A 24886-nucleotide genomic window follows, 5' to 3' on the forward strand; every position below is an offset into this window, starting at 1 on the left:
ACCTGCTTATCCAGGGAGACTGTGTCGTTCCCGGGGAGTGCGGACTGGGGGCTATGATGAGAAGAGGTCAGCGCTGGCTCAGGTCAGCCGCCTGCCATCAAAAACCAATTCACACGAAAGTTGTGGACAAACTCAGATTCCTGATGAAGGGCTCCGGCCTGAAACGGCGATTTTCCTGCTCCTCGAGTCCTGCCTGACCTGCTGTGCTTTTCCAGCACCACTCTAATCTTGACTCTGACCTCCAGCATCTGCAGTACCCACATCTGCCTCAACCCAGATTCTAGACTGGTATATTCTGCATTAGTCACCTCTCCCGAAGTGAACCGAAGAAAATAAACAGTACAATTAGACAGGATCTAAAGGACTGGCAGAACAGGCTCTTCCTAACCTTGTTTTCCTAGAATACAGTAACTGACAGAAATCAATGATCACATAGTCGAGGGATATAAGAAAATCTGCAAGCAGATTTACACAGCTCAAGGTAAGATATCCATTTTAATTGATGCACCTACTGTTCTTTAGCTCCTCAAAAGTGACAGTGCAAGATGAATGAGCTTCATTAGACGTTGTCTCAGCCCTTTTGGAAAAACTGGATCAGAAACAACAAACCAATCACAAGCAGTTTTAGCTGGATGTCTGGATAGTCAAGAGATTCGGAAAGGCAGAATTTGCAGAACAATTGATTTGAATTTGAGCAGCGATGTGATAGCTATAGAATGAGAGCGTGTCGGAGTCATCAAAGCAAATATCTAAACGCCGCCATGTGTAAACAGTGAATCGGCAGTGTGGCAATGCTCCAGATGGTTTCTCTGCATTGCAGGGGAGTTACTGAACAGCAAGCGGCCATTCGTTCCATCAGGCCAATGCCACTGAAGCCTCCTGCTAGCCCAGCTCTCCTCATCAACATAACCTTCTACTCCTTTCTCCCTCACGTCTTTGTCCGGAATCACCTTAAATGTATCGATGTAATTTGCCTTATTCCCTGTCAACTGCAATGGTCCGAGCGTTTTTGTTTCAGAGATCCAGAGGCCTCCTTCAGGGAATGTATGCCAACCCTCAGCTTATTAAGGCCCATGGCAGTCACAGCTACATTGTGGGTGTTACCTTCCCCCGAGGAGAAACCGAGGACTGATGAAGAGCTCATGCTCAAAGCGTCGACTCTCCTGCTCCTCGGATGCTGCCTGACTGGCTGTGCATTTTCCAGCACTTATCTTCCTGCTGTTGGAGATCCTTCAGTCCTATGCATTTGCTCAGAGTCAGCGAGTCGTGGAGCTCGGAAACTCTTCGGTCTAATTCATCCATGCCAGCCAGATTTGGCCCATATCCCTCCAAACCCTTCCTATTCATATACCCACCCAGATACCTTTTAAATGTTGCAATTGTACCAGCTTCCACCACTTCCTCTGGCAGCTCATTCCATTCACGTACCACCCTCTGCAAGAAAAAGATGCCCTTTAGGTCCCTTTTAAATCTTTCCCACCTCACCTGAAATTTATATCCTCTAGTTTTGGACTTTTCCACCCTGGGAGAAAGACACTGGTCATTCACACAATCCATCCCCCTCATGATTTTATAAACTTCTATAATGGTCACCCCTCAGCACTGCAACTGACTTGTCTGCCATTCTTGGGGGAGCAGCACGGTGGCTCAGTGGTTAGCACGGCTGCCTCACAGTGCCAGGGACCCGGGTTCAATTCCAGCCTCGGGTGACTGTCTGTGTGGAGTTTGCTCCAGCTTCCTCCCACAGTCCAAAGATGTGCAGGTTAGGGTGGATTGGCCGTGCTAAATTGTCCCATAGTGCCCAGGGATGGGCAGGTTAGGGTGGATTGGCCGTGCTAAATTGTCCCATAGTGCCCAGGGATGGGCAGGTTAGGGTGGATTGGCCGTGCTAAATTGTCCCATAGTGCCCAGGGATGTGCAGGTTAGGGTGGATTGGCCGTGCTAAATTGTCCCATAGTGCCCAGGGATGGGCAGGTTAGGGTGGATTGGCCGTGCTAAATTGTCCCACAGTGTCCAGGGATGTGCAGGTTAGGGTGGATTGGCCGTGCTAAATTGTCCCACAGTGTCCAGGGATATGTAGGTTAGGGTGGGTTAGCCATAGGAAACGTAGGGTTACAGGGATAGGGTAGCAGAGAGTGAGGCTGGATGGGAAGCCCTTTGGAGGGTTTGTGTGGACTCAACGGGCTGAATGGCCTGCTTCCACATTGTAGGGATTCTATAATTCTATGACATGATGAAGAAAATCCTCCATCTTCAGGGAATAGGGAAAACATTTAAGTGGGCGGCACGGTGGCACAGTGGTTAGCACTGCTGCCTCACAGAGCCAGAGACCCGGGTTCAGGCGACTGACTGTGTGGAGTTTGCACATTCTCCCCGTGTCTGCGTGGGTTTCCTCCAGTTTCCTCCCACAGTCCAAAAATGTGCGGGTTCGGTGAATTGGCCATGCTAAAATTGCCCGTAGTGTTAGGTGTAGGGGGATGGGTCTGGGTGGGTTGCGCTTCGGCGGGTTGGTGTGGACTTGTTGGGCCGAAGGGCCTGTTTCCACACTGTAAGTGATCTACTTCCTTAATAATTGTAAGTAATCTAGTTCCTTAAGGAGGGATGTCCAGAATTGTAGGACCTGAAATAGCACCTTTTTCCACATCATAAATTCACCAAGATCCTCAGACAACACCTTCCAAACTCATGACCACTACCATCTAGAAGGACAAGAACAGCAGATACATGCAAAAACAATCCTCCTCCAAGTCCCACACGAACATAGACTGAAGACCGTTGAAAAAACAAACAAACAATGGAGATACTAAAGGCTGCTGCATAAGATAAAGGTGCCTGGCATTACAGCAATGTATCAGCATGGACAGAGGATTAGTTAACTAACAGGAAGCAAAGAGTTGGAATAAATGAGTGCTTTTCTAGTTGGCGATCAGTGACTACTGGTGTGCCTCAGGGATCAGTGTTGGGACCGCAATTGTTTACAATTCACATTGATGACTTGGAGTTGGGGTGTGTAGTGTGTGTCAAAGTTGTCGGATGACATTAAGATGAGTGGTGGAACAAAGTTTGTAGAGGGATATAGATAGTTTAAGTGACTGGGCAAAGGTCAGGCAGATGGAACGCAATGTTGATAAATATGAAGTTATCCATTTCGGGAGAAATAACAGTAAATGGGACTGTTATTTGAACAGTAAAAAAACCTGCAGCATGCTGCAATGCAGAGGGACCTGGGTGTCCTTGTGCGTGAATCACAGAAGGTTGGTCTGCAGGTGCAATAGGTAATTAAGAAGGCAAATGAAATATTGCCCTTTATTGCTAAAGGGATTGAGTTTAAAAAGCAGGGAGGTGACATTGCAGTTGTATAGGGTGCTGGTGAGGCCACACCTGGAGTACTGCGTTACCTCTGTTTTATACAGTCACAGAGATCTAAAGCATGAAAATAGACCCTTTGGCCCAACTTGTCCATGCCACCAATTTTTCAGAATTAAACTAGTCTCCAGCACTATCTCACTGCGGCCAGTCTGCCTGCTCCGGCACTCCTCACTGCGGCCAGTCTGCCTGCTCCGGCACTCCTCACTGCGGCCAGTGTGCCTGCTCCGGCACTCCTCACTGCGGCCAGTGTGCCTGCTCCAGCACTATCTCACTGCGGCCAGTGTGACTGCTCCGGCACTATCTCACTGCGGCCAGCGTGCCTGCTCTGGGACTCCTCATTGCGGCCAGTGTGCCTGCTCTGGGACTCCTCATTGCGGCCAGTGTGCCTGCTCCGGCACTATCTCACTGCGGCCAGTGTGCCTGCTCCGGCACTCCTCACAGCGGCCAGTGTGCCTGCTCCGGCACTCCTCACTGCGGCCAGTGTGCCTGCTCCGGCACTCCTCACTGCGGCCAGTGTGCCTGCTCCAGCACCACCTCACTGCGGCCAGTGTGCCTGCTCCGGCACTCCTCACTGCGGCCAGTGTGCCTGCTCCAGCACCACCTCACTGCGGCCAGTGTGCCTGCTCCAGCACCATCTCACTGCGGCCAGTGTGCCTGCTCCGGCACTCCTCACTGCGGCCAGTGTGCCTGCTCCGGCACTCCTCACTGCGGCCAGTGTGCCTGCTCCAGCACCACCTCACTGCGGCCAGTGTGCCTGCTCCAGCACCATCTCACTGCGGCCAGTGTGCCTGCTCCGGCACTCCTCACTGCGGCCAGTGTGCCTGCTCCGGCACTCCTCACTGCGGCCAGTGTGCCTGCTCCGGCACTCCTCACTGCGGCCAGTGTGCCTGCTCCGGCACTCCTCACTGCGGCCAGTGTGCCTGCTCCGGCACTCCTCACTGCGGCCAGTGTGCCTGCTCCGGCACTCCTCACTGCGGCCAGTGTGCCTGCTCCGGCACTCCTCACTGCGGCCAGTCGGCCTGCTCCGGCACTCCTCACTGCGGCCAGTCGGCCTGCTCCGGCACTCCTCACTGCGGCCAGTCGGCCTGCTCCGGCACTCCTCACTGCGGCCAGTCGGCCTGCTCCGGCACTCCTCACTGCGGCCAGTCGGCCTGCTCCGGCACTCCTCACTGCGGCCAGTCGGCCTGCTCCGGCACTCCTCACTGCGGCCAGTCTGCCTGCTCCGGCACTCCTCACTGCGGCCAGTCTGCCTGCTCCGGCACTCCTCACAGCGGCCAGTCTGCCTGCTCCGGCACTCCTCACTGCGGCCAGTCTGCCTGCTCCGGCACTCCTCACTGCGGCCAGTCTGCCTGCTCCGGCACTCCTCACTGCGGCCAGTGTGCCTGTTCCGGCACTCCTCACTGCGGCCAGTGTGCCTGCTCCAGCACCACCTCACTGCGGCCAGTGTGCCTGCTCCAGCACCACCTCACTGCGGCCAGTGTGCCTGCTCCGGCACCACCTCACTGCGGCCAGTGTGCCTGCTCCGGCACCATCTCACTGCGGCCAGTGTGCCTGCTCCGGCACTCCTCACTGCGGCCAGTGTGACTGCTCCGGCACTATCTCACTGCGGCCAGTGTGCCTGCTCCGGCACTCCTCACTGCGGCCAGTGTGCCTGCTCCGGCACTCCTCACTGCGGCCAGTGTGCCTGCTCCGGCACTCCTCACTGCGGCCAGTGTGCCTGCTCCGGCACTCCTCACTGCGGCCAGTGTGCCTGCTCCGGCACTCCTCACTGCAGCCAGTGTGCCTGCTCCGGCACTCCTCACTGCGGCCAGTGTGCCTGCTCCGGCACTCCTCACTGCGGCCAGTGTGCCTGCTCCGGCACTCCTCACTGCGGCCAGTGTGCCTGCTCCGGCACTCCTCACTGCGGCCAGTGTGCCTGCTCCAGCACTATCTCACTGCGGCCAGTGTGCCTGCTCCAGCACTATCTCACTGCGGCCAGTGTGGCTGCTCCAGCACTATCTCACTGCGGCCAGTGTGACTGCTCCGGCACTATCTCACTGCGGCCAGTGTGCCTGCTCCGGCACTATCTCACTGCGGCCAGTGTGCCTGCTCCGGCACTATCTCACTGCGGCCAGTGTGCCTGCTCTGGGACTCCTCATTGCGGCCAGTGTGCCTGCTCTGGGACTCCTCATTGCGGCCAGTGTGCCTGCTCTGGGACTCCTCACTGCGGCCAGTGTGCCTGCTCTGGGACTCCTCACTGCGGCCAGTGTGCCTGCTCTGGGACTCCTCACTGCGGCCAGTGTGCCTGCTCCGGCACTCCTCACTGCGGCCAGTGTGCCTGCTCTGGGACTCCTCACTGCGGCCAGTGTGCCTGCTCCGGCACTCCTCACTGCGGCCAGTGTGCCTGCTCCAGCACTATCTCACTGCGGCCAGTGTGCCTGCTCCAGCACTATCTCACTGCGGCCAGTGTGCCTGCTCCAGCACTATCTCACTGCGGCCAGTGTGACTGCTCCGGCACTATCTCACTGCGGCCAGTGTGCCTGCTCCGGCACTATCTCACTGCGGCCAGTGTGCCTGCTCTGGGACTCCTCACTGCGGCCAGTGTGCCTGCTCTGGGACTCCTCACTGCGGCCAGTGTGCCTGCTCTGGGACTCCTCACTGCGGCCAGTGTGCCTGCTCTGGGACTCCTCACTGCGGCCAGTGTGCCTGCTCTGGGACTCCTCACTGCGGCCAGTGTGCCTGCTCTGGGACTCCTCACGGCGGCCAGTGTGCCTGCTCTGGGACTCCTCACTGCGGCCAGTGTGCCTGCTCTGGGACTCCTCACTGCGGCCAGTGTGCCTGCTCCGGGACTCCTCACTGCGGCCAGTGTGCCTGCTCCGGGACTCCTCACTGCGGCCAGTGTGCTTGCTCCGGCACTCCTCACTGCGGCCAATGTGCCTGCTCCGGCACTCCTCACTGCGGCCAGTGTGCCTGCTCCGGCACTCCTCACTGCGGCCAGTGTGCCTGCTCCGGCACTCCTCACTGCGGCCAGTGTGCCTGCTCCGGCACCACCTCACTGCGGCCAATGTGCCTGCTCCGGCACTCCTCACAGCGGCCAGTGTGCCTGCTCCGGCACTATCTCACTGCGGCCAGTGTGCCTGCTCCGGCACTCCTCACTGCGGCCAGTGTGCCTGCTCCGGCACTCCTCACTGCGGCCAGTGTGCCTGCTCCGGCACTATCTCACTGCGGCCAGTGTGGCTGCTCCAGCACTATCTCACTGCGGCCAGTGTGCCTGCTCCGGCACTCCTCACTGCGGCCAGTGTGCCTGCTCCAGCACTATCTCACTGCGGCCAGTGTGGCTGCTCCAGCACTATCTCACAGCGGCCAGTGTGCCTGCTCCAGCACTCCTCACAGCGGCCAGTGTGGCTGCTCCAGCACTATCTCACAGCGGCCAGTGTGCCTGCTCCAGCACTCCTCACAGCGGCCAGTGTGCCTGCTCCGGCACTATCTCATTGCGGCCAGTGTGGCTGCTCCGGCACTATCTCACAGCGGCCAGTGTGACTGCTCCGGCACTATCTCACAGCGGCCAGTGTGACTGCTCCGGCACTATCTCACTGCGGCCAGTGTGCCTGCTCCGGCACTATCTCACTGCGGCCAGTGTGCCTGCTCTGGGACTCCTCATTGCGGCCAGTGTGCCTGCTCTGGGACTCCTCACTGCGGCCAGTGTGCCTGCTCTGGGACTCCTCACTGCGGCCAGTGTGCCTGCTCTGGGACTCCTCACTGCGGCCAGTGTGCCTGCTCTGGGACTCCTCACTGCGGCCAGTGTGCCTGCTCCGGCACTATCTCACTGCGGCCAGTGTGCCTGCTCCAGCACTATCTCACTGCGGCCAGTGTGGCTGCTCCGGCACTATCTCACAGCGGCCAGTGTGACTGCTCCGGCACTATCTCACAGCGGCCAGTGTGACTGCTCCGGCACTATCTCACTGCGGCCAGTGTGCCTGCTCCGGCACTATCTCACTGCGGCCAGTGTGCCTGCTCTGGGACTCCTCATTGCGGCCAGTGTGCCTGCTCTGGGACTCCTCACTGCGGCCAGTGTGCCTGCTCTGGGACTCCTCACTGCGGCCAGTGTGCCTGCTCTGGGACTCCTCACTGCGGCCAGTGTGCCTGCTCTGGGACTCCTCACTGCGGCCAGTGTGCCTGCTCTGGGACTCCTCACTGCGGCCAGTGTGCCTGCTCTGGGACTCCTCACTGCGGCCAGTGTGCCTGCTCTGGGACTCCTCACTGCGGCCAGTGTGCCTGCTCTGGGACTCCTCACTGCGGCCAGTGTGCCTGCTCTGGGACTCCTCACTGCGGCCAGTGTGCCTGCTCTGGGACTCCTCATTGCGGCCAGTGTGCCTGCTCTGGGACTCCTCATTGCGGCCAGTGTGCCTGCTCTGGGACTCCTCACTGCGGCCAGTGTGCCTGCTCCGGCACTCCTCACTGCGGCCAGTGTGCCTGCTCCGGCACTCCTCACTGCGGCCAGTGTGACTGCTCCGGCACTCCTCACTGCGGCCAGTGTGACTGCTCCGGCACTCCTCACTGCGGCCAGTGTGACTGCTCCGGCACTATCTCACTGCGGCCAGTGTGCCTGCTCTGGGACTCCTCACTGCGGCCAGTGTGCCTGCTCTGGGACTCCTCACTGCGGCCAGTGTGCCTGCTCTGGGACTCCTCACTGCGGCCAGTGTGCCTGCTCTGGGACTCCTCACTGCGGCCAGTGTGCCTGCTCTGGGACTCCTCATTGCGGCCAGTGTACCTGCTCTGGGACTCCTCATTGCAGCCAGTGTGCCTGCTCCGGCACTCCTCATTGCGGCCAGTGTATTACAACAGTAGATTCTGGTGGGGCAGTTTTTATTTACCTTATATACTCCAGTAATAGTCAAATTTTCTTGACTACATTTTCAGGTTAAATATGTGGGGTCGAATACTACATGGATACTAATTTTGAGGGGTTGAAATTGATGCCCAGCAAAATTCATACCATATCATTAGCAGAAGCCCAACTGATCCCTAAACTAACAATGGAAAATAAACAACTTATGGTAATTCGGAAATTCCGGAGCGGAGCACAACAGCCAGCAGACTGGAAGACCAGGAGTGGGGCGGGACAACTGGCAGACTGGAACGGGACGTGACGGCTGGCACACTGACTCATAAACGTTGGTCTGTTATCTGCGAGGAACTAGGGTCACCTTTCCCACGAGATGTGTGGGAAATTCCAGGTTATTTGGCCAAAGATAGGAGGTCGGCTTTTACACGAGATTGATTATTACTCGGGTACACACGGTAGATAACAATGTTTAATGATTTTCGGAAACATGAATCCCAGGAATCCGGTGCACAAAGCACCTGACAGACAATAGGAAAGCTGGACTGAAATACAGAATTATATTATTGAGGTACAGCCTGAAACAGGCGAATGCCCCCACCTTGGTGAAATCCCACCCGGACCTCCTCCCTCCACTTCAGCTCATCCCATCCACACACTTATCTATACCCCTGTCCCCCACAGGTTTTTATTTCAAATTCACTCACAGGATGTGGGCACTGCTGGCTCGACCAGCATTTATTGCCCATCCCTAATCGCCCAGGGGGCAGTTAAAGAGTCTGGAGTCACACGTCGGCCAGGCCAGGTGAGGATGGCAATATCCTTCCCTGAAGAACATCAGTGAACCAGATGGGCTGTTCCTGACAATATTCTGGATCAGTGGTGCTGGAAGAGCACAGCAGTTCAGGCAGCATCCAAGGAGCTTCGCCTGAATTGCTGTGCTCTTCCAGCACCACTGATCCAGAATCTGGTTTCCAGCATCTGCAGTCATTGTTTTTACCTTTTGTTCCTGACAATAGCCATTCTTAATTCCAATTTTTTTATTTTTATTTGCCATGATGGGATTCGAACCTGGGTGCCCAGGACATTAACTGGGGTCTGTGCATTAGTAGCCTAGCAATAATATCGCTAGGACGACGCCTCTCCCAGCTTGAGGAGCTTTAGTCGTCATAGACGTAGAAGGACCACTGGGCTCCTCTCTCTTTAGAGACAGGCGGCTGGTGCGGTTCAACCATGCCTCAGGTGGAGATGAGAAGGACAGCCCTTCGTGGTAAACCCAGCCGGTGTGGGATCTGAAGCCTCGGCACTGACACCGGAAAAACACTAACCAATGGGTGACTGTGTCGAGAGTGCAGTGCTGGCAAAGCACAGCAGGTCAGGCAGCATCCGAGGGGCAGGAGAATAGACGTTTCGGGCCTAAGCCCTTCAATGGTGACTGCGCCATTCGACACACAAGTCTGGCTCTGCTCTTTTGAGTAGAAACCCTCCCCTTCCAACCCCTCAGTAACATAAAGGACTACCAAAACTGTATCATAATTATGTTCACGACGCAGTCCCCCTGCTTCACGTCACTGTTTATCAGAAGTGAATCTCCAGAACAGCCTGCAAGCATTAAAAGTGCCTGCAATTCACACCAAGTTTTATGAGAGATTTGCAAATCAATTAACTTGGAAGAGTTGACCTTTTAGCAGTCACGGGAATCAGTGAGCACTGCTTCCCAGAGGACTTCCTTATCACTGCTCTTTTGATAACCAAAAGAAACGGATGAATATTTGTGCATCCAGATGTCTGATAACATTAACAATACAGTCTATCGTCAGCGAACTCCCACGATGAAACAGCTATGAGCCAATTCATTCAGACGCCAAACGCTGCCCTCCTCCATCGGGCGGCTGAACCATATCGCACAGGCCCACACAGTCTGCACACCAGCAATGCCACTCCTTCCAGGTTGGGGGCGGGGGGAGTAGAGCTCACAAAATAGGAAACTGCAAAACGCAAAGAACCAATTTTTACAGACGCACCACAGAAAGTGTTTTCTCTCTGGATGCATCACAGCTCAGTGTGGCAACTGATCTGCCCAGGACTGTGAGAAACTACAGAGAGTTACGAACACAGCCCAATCCATCATGCAAGCCAACCTTCCGCCTGTTAAAAACCGAAAGAACTGCGGATGCTGTAAATCAGAAACATAAACAAAAGTTGCTGGAAAAGCTCAGCAGGTCTGGCAGCATCTGTGAAGACAAATTAGAGTTAACATTTCGGGTCCAGTGACCATTCTTCAGGGATTCCATCCATTGACTCCATCTACACTTCCCACTGCCTCAGGAAGACAGCCGACATCATCAAAGACCCCTCCAACCCCAGTTGTAATCTCTTCCAACCTCTTCCGTTTGGCAGAAGATACATAAGCTTATTCGCACCGACTGACAGATTCAAGAACAGCTTCTTCCCCACTGTTGTTAGACTGCTGAATGGACCCCTCAAATTTTACGAGGTAAAAACAATGACCGCAGATGCTGGAAACCAGATTCTGGATTAGTGGTGCTGGAAGGGCACAGCAGTTCAGGCAGCATCTAAGGAGCAGCGAAATCGACGTTTCGGGTAAAAGCCCTTCATCAATTTTATATTTAATGTTGGTCCTATTCTTTGTGCACCTTATGGGGGTGGCACAGTGGCTCAGTGGTTAGCCATGCTGCCTCATAGCACCAGGGACCCAGGTTGGATGCCCGCCTGTCTGTGTGGAGTTTGCACGTTCTCCCCGTGTCTGCATGAATTTCCTCGGGTGGTCCGATTTCCTCCCACAATCCAAAGATGTGCAGGTCAGGTGAATTGGCCGTGCTAAATTGACCGTAGTGTTAGGTGTGTTAGTCAGGGGTAAATATAGGGTAGGGGAATGGGTCTGGGTGGGTTTCTCTTCGGAGGGGCGGTGTGGACTTGTTGGGCTGAAGGGCCTGTTTCCACACTGTAGAGAATCTAATCTAATCACCTCTGAAGCTGTAACATTGTATTCCTCGCTCTGTTCTATTACCCTGATGCACTTTGTATGGTATGGTCTGCTTGCACGGCACACAAAACAAAACTTTTCATTGTACCTCGGCACATGTGACAACAATAAACCAAATAACAAGACACAAACCAACAAAGCCTCCTCGAGGATCTGACCTGCAAAACCTGGGTCAAGCTGACCTCTGAGGAGGCAAGCTGGTGACAGGTTCATGTGGAAATGGCTGGGTGTTCCCAGTGAGTGGGTTCCTTTGACATTTATAGAAGTTGCTTATTAAGTCTAACAAGAGAACACACACAGACACACACACACAAAAGCGACCAGTAAGATAGCGCCATTCGTTGCAAGAGGATGAGTGTAGCTGTATTCACTTCCAAAGCTAAAGACCAAACTCATTGGATGGGGACGGAAGACATCAGAGATAGAGCATCGAATACAATCGAGTGTTTGGTATTTAAACTGGGGGGGGGGGGGCCGGGGGGGGGTGCAGCATTTGCGCGAGTCCATTGTGCCTGTTGGCAATCATCCCTCTCCCATTAAAAAGAGAGCACACAAGGAGAAAAAGGGAGAAACGACCGCCAACAACAGCAGCGTTTTACATGTAGAAATTTCCCAGGAGCAATGAGCAGCAGTTGATTGTGTTCATGTAGCTGCACTGTGATCACAGAATCTATTCCCTCAAGTGGCTCCTGGTGATGCAGTCACCTCATTAACTCCGCCTGAAACGCCTGCAGACTTCCCCATTACCATTAATTAGCGGTGAACCACTTACTCAGTGATTTCTTCAGTCACGGTGTGCTCCACTTGCAGCCTGGAGTTGACCTCGATGAAAAAGTACTTGTCTTGCTTGTCGACAAGAAATTCCACTGTGCCAGCGTTCTCATAACCCACCTGAGCAGGGAGGAATTGAAAGAACATGAAAAGCAATGAGATACACAGGAATAGGTCACACAGCACTTCAGGCCAGTACTGCCCTCCATTTGCAATTTCTCTTTGCAAAGCCACCTTCTTACAAGCATCAAAAAACACAAAACAAAGTAAATAGGAGCAGGAGGAGACCATTCAGCCCTATGATCCTGATGTCCCATTCAGTATGACCATGGCTGATTAGATTAGATTCCCTACAGTGTGGAAACAGGCCCTTCGGCCCAACCAGTCCACACCGACCCTCCAAAGAGTAACCCACCCAGACCCATTTCCCTCTGACGAATGCACCGAACTCTCTGGGTAATTTAGCCTGGCAATTCACCCTAACCTGCACATCTTTGGACTGTGGGAGGAAACCGGAGCACCTTGAGGAAACCCACACAGTCACGGGGAGAATGTGCAAACTCCCCACAGACATTCACCTGAGGCTGAAATCGAACTTGGGACCTTGGTGCTGTGAGGCAGCAGTGCTAACCACTGAGTCTCCATGCCACCCAACTCAGTCCTGTTCCCACTTTCTCCCTTCTGATCAATGCATCACCAACAGAGATTCATAGAGTGACTGCAGCTCAGGACAAAACCATTTGGCCCCCTCGAACTGTGTGCCAACTTTCTGAAGGAGCAGCTTAGCCAGCCCTGCAGACCTCGTCCCCAACATCCTCCAAACCTCTTCTCATGTGACAACTGTTCAATATCCTTCAGAAAGACTCAACACGGTTTGCCCCTCTTGATGGGAAACCTCACCAATTGCTGCATAAACAGTTTTCCCTCACATCGCTGTCATATCTTCTCCCAGTTCACTCGGTTGCTTGACCCCTCTGCCAATGGAAACAGCTTCTCCCCATCTACGTTGTCCGGACTCCTCGCAATTTTGAACGCCTTGGTCTGACCTCTATTCAAACTTTTACTCCCAGGGGAACTACCCTCAGTTTCTCCAATCTACCCTCATCGTGGAGGTCCTTCTGACCTGGAACAATTCGCTGAACGACCGCAGGATCCCTACAGTGCAGAAAGAGGCCATTCGGCCCCTCGAGTCTGCAATGACCCTCCGAAGAGCATCCCACTCAGAACAGCAGCGCCAGCGCCAACGCCCCCCCCCCCACCCTATCCATGTAACCCCACATTTCCCATGGTTAACCCACCTGGACTGCACATCCCTGGGCACTATGGGACAATTTAGCACAGCCAATCCACCCTAACCTGCACATCCCTGGGCACTATGGGACAATTTAGCACAGCCAATCCACCCTAACCTGCACATCCCTGGGCACTATGGGACAATTTAGCACGGCCAAACCACCCTAACCTGCACATCCCTGAACACTATGGGACAATTTAGCACGGCCAAACCACCCTAACCTGCACATCCCTGAACACTATGGGACAATTTAGCACGGCCAAACCACCCTAACCTGCACATCCCTGGGCACTATGGAACAATTTAGCATGGCCAAACCATCCTAATCTGCACATCCCTGGGCACTATGGGACAATTTAGCACGGCCAAACCACCCTAACCTGCACATCCCTGGGCACTATGGGACAATTTAGCACGGCCAAACCACCCTAACCTGCACATCCCTGGGCACTATGGGACAATTTAGCATGGCCAAACCATCCTAACCTGCACATCCCTGGGCACTATGGGACAATTTTGCATGGCCAAACCATCCTAACCTGCACATCCCTGGGCACTATGGGACAATTTAGCACGGCCAAACCACCCTAACCTGCACATCCCAGGACACTATGGGACAATTTAGCACGGCCAAACCACCCTAACCTGCACATCCCTGGGCACAATGGGACAATTTAGTACGGCCAAACCACCCTAACCTGCACATCCCTGGGCACTATGGGACAATTTAGCACGCCCAATCCACCCTAAGCTGCACATCCCTGGGCACTATGGGACAATTTAGCACGGCCAAACCACCCTAACCTGCACATCCCTGGGCACTATGGGACAATTTAGCACGGCCAAACCACCCTAACCTGCACATCCCTGGGCACTATGGGACAATTTAGCACGGCCAATCCACCCTAACCTGCACATCCCTGGACACTATGTGACAATTTAGCATGGCCAAACCATCCTAACCTGCACATCCCAGGACGCTATGGGACAATTTAGCACGGCCAAACCATCCTAACCTGCACATCCCAGGACACTATGGGACAATTTAGCACGGCCAAACCACCCTAACCTGCACATCCCTGAACACTATGGGACAATTTAACATGGCCATACCATCCTAACCTGCACATTACTGGACACTATGGGACAATTTAACATGGCCAAACCACCCTAACCTGCACATCCCTGAACACTATGGGACAATTTAGCATGGCCAAACCACCCTAACCTGCACATCCCTGAACACTATGGGACAATTTAGCATGGCCAAACCACCCTAACCTGCACATCCCTGCGCACTATGGGACAATTTAGCATGGCCAAACCACCCTAACCAGCACATCCCTGGGCACTATGGGACAATTTAGCACGGCCAAACCATCCTAACCTGCACATCCCTGGACACTATGGGACAATTTAGCATGGCCAAACCACCCTACCCTGCACATCCCTGGACACTATGGGACAATTTAGCATGGCCAAACCACCCTAACCTGCACATCCCTGGGCACTATGGGACAATTTAGCACGGCCAAACCATCCTAACCTGCACATTCCTGGACACTATGGGACAATTTAGCACGGCCAAACCACCCTAACCTGCACATCCCTGAACACTATGGGACAATTTAACATGGCCATACCATCCTAACCTGCACATTACTGGACACTATGGGACAATTTAACATGGCCAAACCACCCTAACCTGCACATCCCTGAACACTATGGGACAATTTAGCATGGCCAAACCACCCTAACCTGCACATCCCTGAACACTATGGGACAATTTAACATGGCCAAACCATCCTAACCTGCACATCCCTGGGCACTATGGGACAATTTAGCACGGCCAAACCATCCTAACCTGCACATCCCTGGACACTATGGGACAATTTAGCGTGGCCAAACCACCCTAACCTGCACATCCCTGGGCACTATGGGACAATTTAGCACGGCCAATCCACCCTAACCTGCACATCCCTGGGCACTACGGGACAATTTAGCACGGCCAACCCACCCTACCCTGCACATCCCTGGACACTATGGGACAATTTAGCATGGCCAAACCACCCTAACCTGCACATCCCTGAACACTATGGGACAATTTAACATGGCCATACCATCCTAACCTGCACATTACTGGACACTATGGGACAATTTAACATGGCCAAACCACCCTAACCTGCACATCCCTGAACACTATGGGACAATTTAGCATGGCCAAACCACCCTAACCTGCACATCCCTGAACACTATGGGACAATTTAACATGGCCAAACCATCCTAACCTGCACATCCCTGGGCACTATGGGACAATTTAGCACGGCCAAACCACCCTAACCTGCACATCCCTGAACACTATGGGACAATTTAACATGGCCATACCATCCTAACCTGCACATTACTGGACACTATGGGACAATTTAACATGGCCAAACCACCCTAACCTGCACATCCCTGAACACTATGGGACAATTTAGCATGGCCAAACCACCCTAACCTGCACATCCCTGAACACTATGGGACAATTTAACATGGCCAAACCATCCTAACCTGCACATCCCTGGGCACTATGGGCAATTTAGAATGGCCAAACCATCCTAACCTGCACATCTTTGAACTGTGGGAGGAAACCAGAGCACCCAGCAGAAACGCACGCAGACACAGGGAGAATGTGTAAACTCCGCACAGACAGTCTGCCGAGGGTGGAATCGAAATCTGGGTCCCTGGTGCTGTAAGCCACTGAGCCACAGCGCAGCCCCAAACCTCACCCACTCTAAAAGAGAGCTCGCATCTTGGTACAGTGGGGCGCAGGACAGCAGATGTGCAGAATACTATACTGGAGAGACACTGAGGCAGAAAATACTCGATTGATCAGCAGAGACAGCCCTCACACTGCAGGCAATGCATGTAATGGAACAACACTGGCTGGACGTGATGCCTTATAATGCAGAGAACATGAAAACAGCAATGATTCCACCCAACAGGGCTGCGAAGCCGAAACAAATTATTTGTTACAATTAGACACACACAAGTGGCAGTTTTGTTCAATAGCCATTACTTACGTTTTGCCAAGAGAAAAAATGGGCCAATTAGACAGACCCCTGCAGAGATGGTGCACCAGCAAATGTGACATTAAACGGTGGACAATCCCAATTACTACTCGAAGCATTCATCACCAGAAAATTAACAGGCCATCAGCTGTGCATTAGAATTTCACCATCTACGTTCCCTCGGCATTTAACACATTGCAGATACATCATGCCCAATGCTACCTCAACCAGCTGATCTTGGCTTACCATCAACCATCCCTTCGAATGCCCAGCTTTTTGCCTCTCGTTTTCTCTGGGCTCCGTCTCCACATATCTGCTCACCCAGAATGCCTACAGCCTGTAAACAGGCCCTTTGGCCCAACAAGTCCACACCGACCCTCCGAAGAGTAACCGACTTACACCCATTCCCCTACCCTACATTAACCTCAGACCAACGTACCTAACCTGCACATCCCTGGGCACTATGGGTAATTTAGCACAGCCAATCCACCCTAACTTACACATCCCTGGGCACTATGGGACAATTTAGCACAGCCTATCCACCCTAACCTGCACATGCCTGGGCACTATGGACAATTTAGCACAGCCAATCCACCCTAACCTGCACATCCCTGGGCACTATGGGACAATTTAGCATGGCCAATCCACCCTAACCTGCACATCCCTGGGCACTACAGGGACAATTTAGCACGGCCAATCCACCCTAACCTGCACATCCCTGGGCACTATGGGACAATTTAGCACAGCCAATCCACCCTAACCTGCACATCCCTGGGCACTATGGGACAATTTAGCACAGCCAATCCACCCTAACCTACACATCCCTGGGCACTATGGGTAATTTAACACGGCCAATCCACCCTAACCTGCACATCCCTGGGCACTACAGGGACAATTTAGCACGGTCAATCCACCCTAACCTGCACATCCCTGGGCACTATGGGGCAATTTAGCGCGGCCAATCCACCCTAACCTGCACATCTTTGGATTGTGGGAGGAAACCGGAGGAAACCCCACGCAGACACAGGGAGAACGTGCAAACTCGGCGCAGTCGCCTGCTGCATGAATTGAACTGTGAGGCAGCAGTGCTAACCACTGAGCCACTGTGCTGCCCCCACCCTGCTGACTCCTTCTGACAGAGCTGCTGAGTTTTACCAGCAGTTTGTGCTTGTGTTCCAGCTGATTTTTATTCTCAGTCGGGCCTTAGGTAGCATTGTAGAACAGAGGAACCTAGGCTCTCAGGTACACAATTCTTTGAGGTTTCCTTCGCACACAGACAGGCTGGTGAGGAAGGTGTTTAGCACGCTTGCCTTCATTGCTCGGTCCTTTGAACATAGGAGTTGGGACGTCATGTTGAAGTTTTACAGGACATTGGTGAGGCCTCTTCTGGAATACTATGTAAAAACAATGACTGCAGATGCTGGAAACCAGAGTCTAGATTAGAGAAGTGCTGGAAAAGCACAGCAGTCCAGGCAGCATCCCAGGAGCAGGAAAATCGACGTTTCGGGCAAAACCCCTTCATCAGGAATACAGGTCGACTGGAATACTAAGTCCAGTTCTGGTCGCCCAGATGTAGGAAGGATATTATTAAGCTGGAGAGGGCTCAGAAGATGTTGCTGGATATGGAAGGTTTGAGTTGTAAAGAAAGGCTGGGACTTTTTTTCCCTGAAGCGTAGGAGGTTGAGAGGTGACATTATAGAGATTTATAAAATCATAAGGGGTACAGATCGGATTAATGATAGGTGTCTTCTGCCCTAGGATGAGGGATTTCAAGACTAGGGGGGGAACATTCTTAAGCTAAGAGGAGAGAGATTTAAAAAAGACATGAGAAATATTTTACACAGAGGGTGGTTCGCATGCGAAACAAACTTCCTGAGGAAGTGGTGGACGTAGATACAATTGCAATGTTTAAAAGACACTCGGATATATACATGAATAGAAAAAGCTTGGGCTCGGGTCAAATTGGTGGGATTAATTCAGTTTGGGATGATGTTCCACATAGAGCATTGCCCCATTATAGGAAGGAGGTGGTGGCGGCTTTGTTGAGGGTGCAGAAGAGGGTATTGCCTGGATTAGAGGCTATGAGCCATAAGGAAAGGTTGGGACAAAAAAACTCAGGTTCCTTTCTCTGGAGCAGCAGAGGCTGAGGGGCTGATAGACGTCTATAAAACTATGAGATGCATAGATAGGATTGATGGTGAGAATCCTTTTCCCCTCGAGTTGAAATGTCTGATACTAGAGGGCATGCATTTAAGGTGAGAGGGAGAAAGTTCAAAGAAGATGTGAGGGGCAAGTGTTTTACACAGAGTGTGATAGGAGTCTGGAAAGTGCTGCTAGGTGTGGTGGGGGAGGCAGATAGGATTTTAAGTCAGCATATGAATGTGCAAGGAATGAAGGGATATGAACCAAGGGCAGGCAGAAGGGTTTAGCTTAATTTCGTGTCATATTCAACACAACATTGTGGGCCAAAGGGACCATTCCTGTCCTGTACAGTTCTACGTTCTATGGATTAGTTAATCCAGTCCACAGTACATAGAACATCCGTTTCCATGTTGTTTAACTCTATGACTCTACAACCAAAACACAGACTTGCACTATCATGGCAACTTCCGCAACTTTAGGGCATCCAATGAAATATTTCTGAAAGGGAGCAATTGGTGGCAGCGATTTGAATACAACAGATGGATAAAAAGGAAGGAAGCAGAATGTGACAGTAAACTAGAATAAACAAAATCAGAACGCACAAACTGTTGCAGGTTCATTAGGAGGAAGAGACGAGCAAAAGTAAACAGGGGGTCCCTTCGAGTCATTGAGCAAATATTTTGTAACCCTTCACCGTAGATTACACAAAAACATTGCAGGAATAGCGGGGTTCCAAGTTTTTAATGACAGCTAAGATCTGAAGGGGACCAAGGCGAGCAAGGGCAGGTTGCTGGTGAAGTTACAGCGACGTCTCCAATCACAGGAGGGGGCCTGGCTGTGGCAAATCACCTTTGAGGATTTTCATAAACAGCAAACACAGTGGGATGTGCACAGGAGCTATCCGCCTGCTTACTAATCCAGGGATAGTACCAACATCGCACCACCTCCTCTCTTTATGTAAACAGTCCGCCTGATTACTACTCTGGTGATAATACCAATACGCCATCACCTCCCCTCTTTACACAAATAGTCTGCCCTTTTACGAATCCAATGTTGCCACCACCTCCTCTTTTTGCGCTGTCCTCACAGTTTATTGTCCAACTCAGCTTTGTATTATCACACTGGACCATGCCAAGCTAGATACAGGCCATTCAGCCCTCGAATCTGCTAAGACATTCAATAAAGATCATGACTAATCTGATTTCAACCTCAGCTCTCTGAGCCTGCACACCCTTGATTATCCCTTTTAAAAATCACACAACACCAGGTTATAGTCCAACAGGTTTAATTGGAAGCACACGAGCTTTCAGAGCATCGCTCCTTCATCAGGTGGTTCTCAGGCGTCGCTCCGAATGCTAAACCTGTTGGACTATAACCTGGTGTTGTGTGATTTTTTAACTTTGTCCACCCCAGTCCAACACCGGCATCTCCAAATCATGATTATCCCTTGGTAATGAAGAATCTATCTGCCTGAGTCTTAGAAATATTTTTTAGATTCTGCATCTGCTTCCTTTTGAGGAAGACTCTCAACACTCAGAGAAAAGTGCTTCTTCATCCATCCCTGTTAATGGTAAAATGTTGCTGAGGAGAGATATACTTTGCATTGCAGGAACTTCCGAAAACGCTCAATCATCGAGGAAGGGGTTTGTTTTATAAGGAAGCATTGAGCGGCTTGGGCCGACGGCCGTTAGAGCTTTGAGGAATGAGCGATGCACTTACTGAAACAGAACACATTCTGAGAGGTTTGACAGGTTTGAATACCTTAAGGGGAGACTCAAACTAGGGGGTCACAGTCACAAAATGGTCAGAATAATAGAAAGATAACTTATGTAAACGGAGAGAAATTTCAGAGTGCTCTGGTGTAGAGGGATCTGGGTGGCTGTTGTGCATGAATTTCAGAAAACTAGTATACACGAATAGTGGGTAATCAAAAATACAAATGATGGCATTCACTGCTAAAGGACAGAGTATGCAAGTGGGGGAGTGTTGCTGCAATTGTACCAGGTATTGGTGAGACTGTAGTTGGAGCACCGCGTACAAGTTCTGTCCCTTCATTCGGGGAAGGATGCAGTTGTAACAGAGGCAGTTCAGACAAGGTTCACAAGATTGATTCTAGAGTAGAGGGGTTTGTTTTACGAAGGGAGTTTCAGCAGCTGTGGCCTACACTCTTGAGTTTGGAAGAGGAGATCTAATTGAGGTAAATAAGATACTAAAGGAGATTGACAAAGCTGGCATCGAGAAGATGCTTCCTCACGTGGGGCAATCGAGAACGAGAGGTCATCGTGTTCGGATAAGGGGTGGCCCGTTTAAAATGAGAGGTGATTATGAGAAATTTCTTCGTCAACCTGTGGAAGTCACTCTCCCAGAGTGTGGTGGATGCTGGGACATTGATTAAATTTAAGGAGCGGATAGATTTTTTTAAGTAGCAATGGGCGGGAGGGTTACAGACAGCAGTCGTGAAAGATTAGATTAGATTACTTACAATGTGGAAACAGGCCCTTCGGCCCAACAAGTCCACACCGCCCCGCCGAAGCGCAACCCACCCATACCCCTACCCCTACATTTACATTTACCCCTTACCTAACACTACGGGCAATTTAGCATTGCCAATTCACCTGACCTGTACATCTTTGGACTGTGGGAGGAAACCGGAGCACCCGGAGGAAACCCACGCAGACACGGGGAGAACGTGCAAACTCCACACAGTCAGTCGCCTGAGGCGGGTATTGAACCCGGGTCTCTGGCGCTGTGAGGCAGCAGTGCTAACCACTGTGCCACCGTGCCGCCCACTGAAGTGGGAGTTGAGGCTGACATGTGATCAGCCATGATCGCATCAAAGGGCGGAGCAGGCTCAAGGGGCTGAACAGGGACCTACTCCTGCCGCCAGCTGTTATGTTCTTGTGAAAGACGCCAGCTGAAGTGGAAAGTACTCCCTCGGGACTGGAGTGCTCACGCCTCTGGAGTGCGACTTGGAAGTCATGACTTTCTAACTTCCAGCTGAAAGACAGCACATTACCCTCTGAGCCTCAGTTAACACATTTAATTAAAGATTAATGAAAGGAGAGGGCAAGTATCTCTTAATTATCAAATCACATATTATGAATAATAAAAGCGGTCGCAAGAGAGAAGGCGAGTCGTCGTACTTCAAGGTACTTATGATCCGAGTAGAATTATTTTCTCTCTGACCGAACCATCTTCTCTGAATACAGTTAATGCAGGAGAGAAGGGGAATTGGTATGGAAAGAAAAGATGAATGGAGTGGTGACACTGGACTTCCATTCTGAAGTACGCATGTCAAGCCAGGCCAGCATGTCAGAGTCCGCCAACTGTACTGGCTTTTAACGTTACAGAGTCATACAGCACTGAAACAGACCCTTTGGTCGTAATTTTCCTTTCTGTACATGGACTTTAACCTCGCTTGGACTGTCCTCCTGGCAAAATTAGAGGGCAAGGATGATTATCTAGGTTAAGAAGGTTATTTACCATGCTTAAAAATGTGTTGCTGGAAAAGCGCAGCAGGTCAGGCAGCATCAAAGGAGGAGAATCGACGTTTCGGGGATAAGCCCTTCTTCAGGAATGAGGAGGGTGTGCCAAGCAGGCTAAGATAAAAGGTAGGGAGGGGGGACTTGTGGGAGGGGCGTTGGGAATGCGATAGGTGGAAGGTGGTTAAGGTGAGGGTGATAGGCCGGAGAGGGGGTGGGGGCGGAGAGGTCAGGAAGAAGATTGCAGGTCAAGAAGGCGGTACTGAGTTTTTACAGGGGGCAGGGTGGGAAGAAGTGTAATCTAGGTAAAACGCCATCCCATATTCCCAATTCCTTCACCTCCGCCGCATCTGCTCCCAGGAGGACCAGTTCCAATACCATACAACCCAGATGGCCTCCTTCTTTAACGACCGCAATTTCCCCCCAGACGTGGTCGACGATGCTCTCCACCGCATCTCCTCCACTTTCTGCTCCTCCGCCCTTTAGCCCCGCCCCTCCAATCGCCACCAGGACAGAACCCCACTGGTCCTCACCTACCACCCCACCAACCTCCATATACAGTGTATCATCCTTTGTCATTTCCGCCACCTCCAAACGGACCCCACCACCAGGGATATATTTCCCTCCCCTCCCCTATCAGCGTTCCGAAAAGACCACTCCCTCCGTGACTCCCTCGTCAGATCCACACCCCCCACCAACCCAACCTCCACTCCCGGCACCTTCCCCTGCAACCGCAAGAAATGCAAAACTTGCGCTCACATCTCCCCCCTCACTTCCCTCCAGGGCCCCAAGGGATCCTTCAATATCCGCCACAAATTCACCTGCACCTCCACACACATCATTTACTGTGTCCGCTGCACCCGATGTGGCCTCCTATATATTGGGGAGACAGGCCGCCTACTTGCGGAACGTTTCAGAGAACACCTCTGGGACACCCGCACCAACCAACCCAACCACCCCGTGGCTCAACACAACTCCCCCTCCCACTCCACCAAGGACATGCAGGTCCTTGGCCTCCATCGCCAGACCATGGCAACACGACGCCTGGAGGAAGAGCGACTCATCTTCCGCCTAGGAACCCTCCAGCCACAGGGAATGAATGATGAATGCGGATTTCTCCAGCTTCCTCATTTCCCCTCCCCCCACCTTTTCTCAGTTCCAGCCCTCAGACTCAGTCCCACCGCCTTCTTGACCTGCAATCTTCTTCCCGACCTCTCCGCCCCCACCCCCTCTCCAGCCTATCACCCTCACCTTAACCTCCTTCCACCTATCGCATTCCCAACGCCCCTCACCCAAGTCCCTTCTCCCTACCTTTTATCTTAGCCTGCTTGGCACACCCTCCTCATTCCTGAAGGGCTTATGCCCGAAACATCGATTCTCCTTCTCCTTTGATGCTGCCTGACCTGCTGCGCTTTTCCAGCAACACATTTTTAAGCTCTGATCTCCAGCTCTGCAGTCCTCACTTTCTCCTATTTACCATGCTTGCCTGCATTGCTCAGGCCTTTTGAGTATATGAGTTGGGATGTTAATTTGAGATTGGGCAGGACGTTGGTCAGGCCTCTTCTGGAGTGCTGTGTGCAGTTCTAGTCGTCCTGACACTGGACTGATATTATTAAGGTGGAGGGGGTTCAGAAGAGATTTACCAGGATGTTGCCAGGAATGGAGGGTTTGAGTTAGAAGGAGAACACGGTGGCTCAATGGTCAGCACTGCTGCCTCACAGCACCAGGGACCTGGGTTTGATTCCAGCATTGGGCGACTGTCTGTGTGGAGTTTGCACATTCTCACAGTATCTGCATGGGTTTGCTCCCGTTTCCTCCCACAATCTAAACATGTGAGGTTAGGTGTATTGACTGTGCTAAATCAGGAATGTGTAGGTTAGGTGCCCTAGTCAAGGGTAAATGTCAGGGAATGGGTCTGCGTAGGTTACTCTTCAGAGAGTCGGTGAGGACTTGTTGGACTGAAGGGCCTGTTTCCACACTGTACGGATTCTGTTAGAGACTGGGATCTTTTTCACTGGAGGGGTTGAGGGGTGAACTTCTAGATGTTTATAAAATTATGAGGGGTATAGATATGGTGTCTTTTCCGTAAAGTGGGGGATTTTAAGACTAGGGAGCATATTTTGAAGGTGAGAGGAGAAAGATTTTTAAAAATACATAAGGGACAACTTTTTTTTTTAAAACAGAGAATGGTTTGTGTGTGGAATGAACTTCCAGAGGAAGCGATGGATGTGGGTGCAGTTACAATGTTTAAAAGACATTTGGATAAGTACATGAATAGGAAATGTTTGGAGGGATATGGGCCAAGTGCAGGCAGGTGGGACTAGATTGGTTTGGGATTCTGGTCGGCATGGACTGGTGGAACTGAAAGGTGTTTCCATGTTGTATGACTCTTTGACTATTACTCTATAACATAAAGATTATGTGAAAAAATATTCACTGTTCGATGGCTGACTGAGGGAAGCCATAATGTGGAGGTGCTGGTGTTGGACTGGGGTGGACAAAGTTACAACTCACACAACACCAGGTTATAGTCCAACAGGTTTATGTGGAAGCACTAGCTTTCGGAGCGCTGCTCCTTCATCACATAACTGTGGAGCAGGATCATAAGACACAGAATTTATAGCAGAAGATCTCAGTGTCAGAGACAGCAATCTAGGTTTGTTCAATATATCGTTTCAGATGCATAACACTGAGATCTTTTGCTATAAATTCTGTGTCTTATGATCCCGCTCCACAGCTACCTGATGAAGGAACAGCACTCCGAGCACTAGTACTTCCAAATAACCCTGTTGGACTATAACCTGGTTTTGAGATTTTTTGACTGAGGAAAGGCATTGCCTGCTCCGGCTCTACAAAACCCAATGGGATCCGCACAATGTAGCAACCTGTGCTCTATTTACTGCAGCCAGACAGAGACATGAGGGAGTCACTGAGGACTGCAGATGC

General features: G+C 51.9%; 1 protein-coding gene across 3 annotated transcripts in view; it reads right to left on the minus strand.

The window, feature by feature from the left end:
- The window catches only part of LOC122543886 (pyruvate carboxylase, mitochondrial-like), a 931966-nt gene that overhangs the window by 773705 nt on the left and 133375 nt on the right, over nt 1-24886 (minus strand). For all 3 annotated transcript variants that reach the window (XM_087983758.1, XM_087983759.1, XM_087983757.1), the window contains one exon: nt 11971-12089. In XM_087983758.1, the coding sequence (XP_087839884.1) occupies nt 11971-12089 (119 nt within the window). The remainder of the gene's footprint in view (nt 1-11970; nt 12090-24886) is intronic.

Source organism: Chiloscyllium plagiosum, unplaced genomic scaffold, assembly GCF_037043375.1.
Source record: "Chiloscyllium plagiosum isolate Xiang-an unplaced genomic scaffold, Cpla_swu_hap1 HiC_scaffold_46, whole genome shotgun sequence".
Taxonomy (NCBI): Eukaryota; Metazoa; Chordata; class Chondrichthyes; order Orectolobiformes; family Hemiscylliidae; genus Chiloscyllium; species Chiloscyllium plagiosum.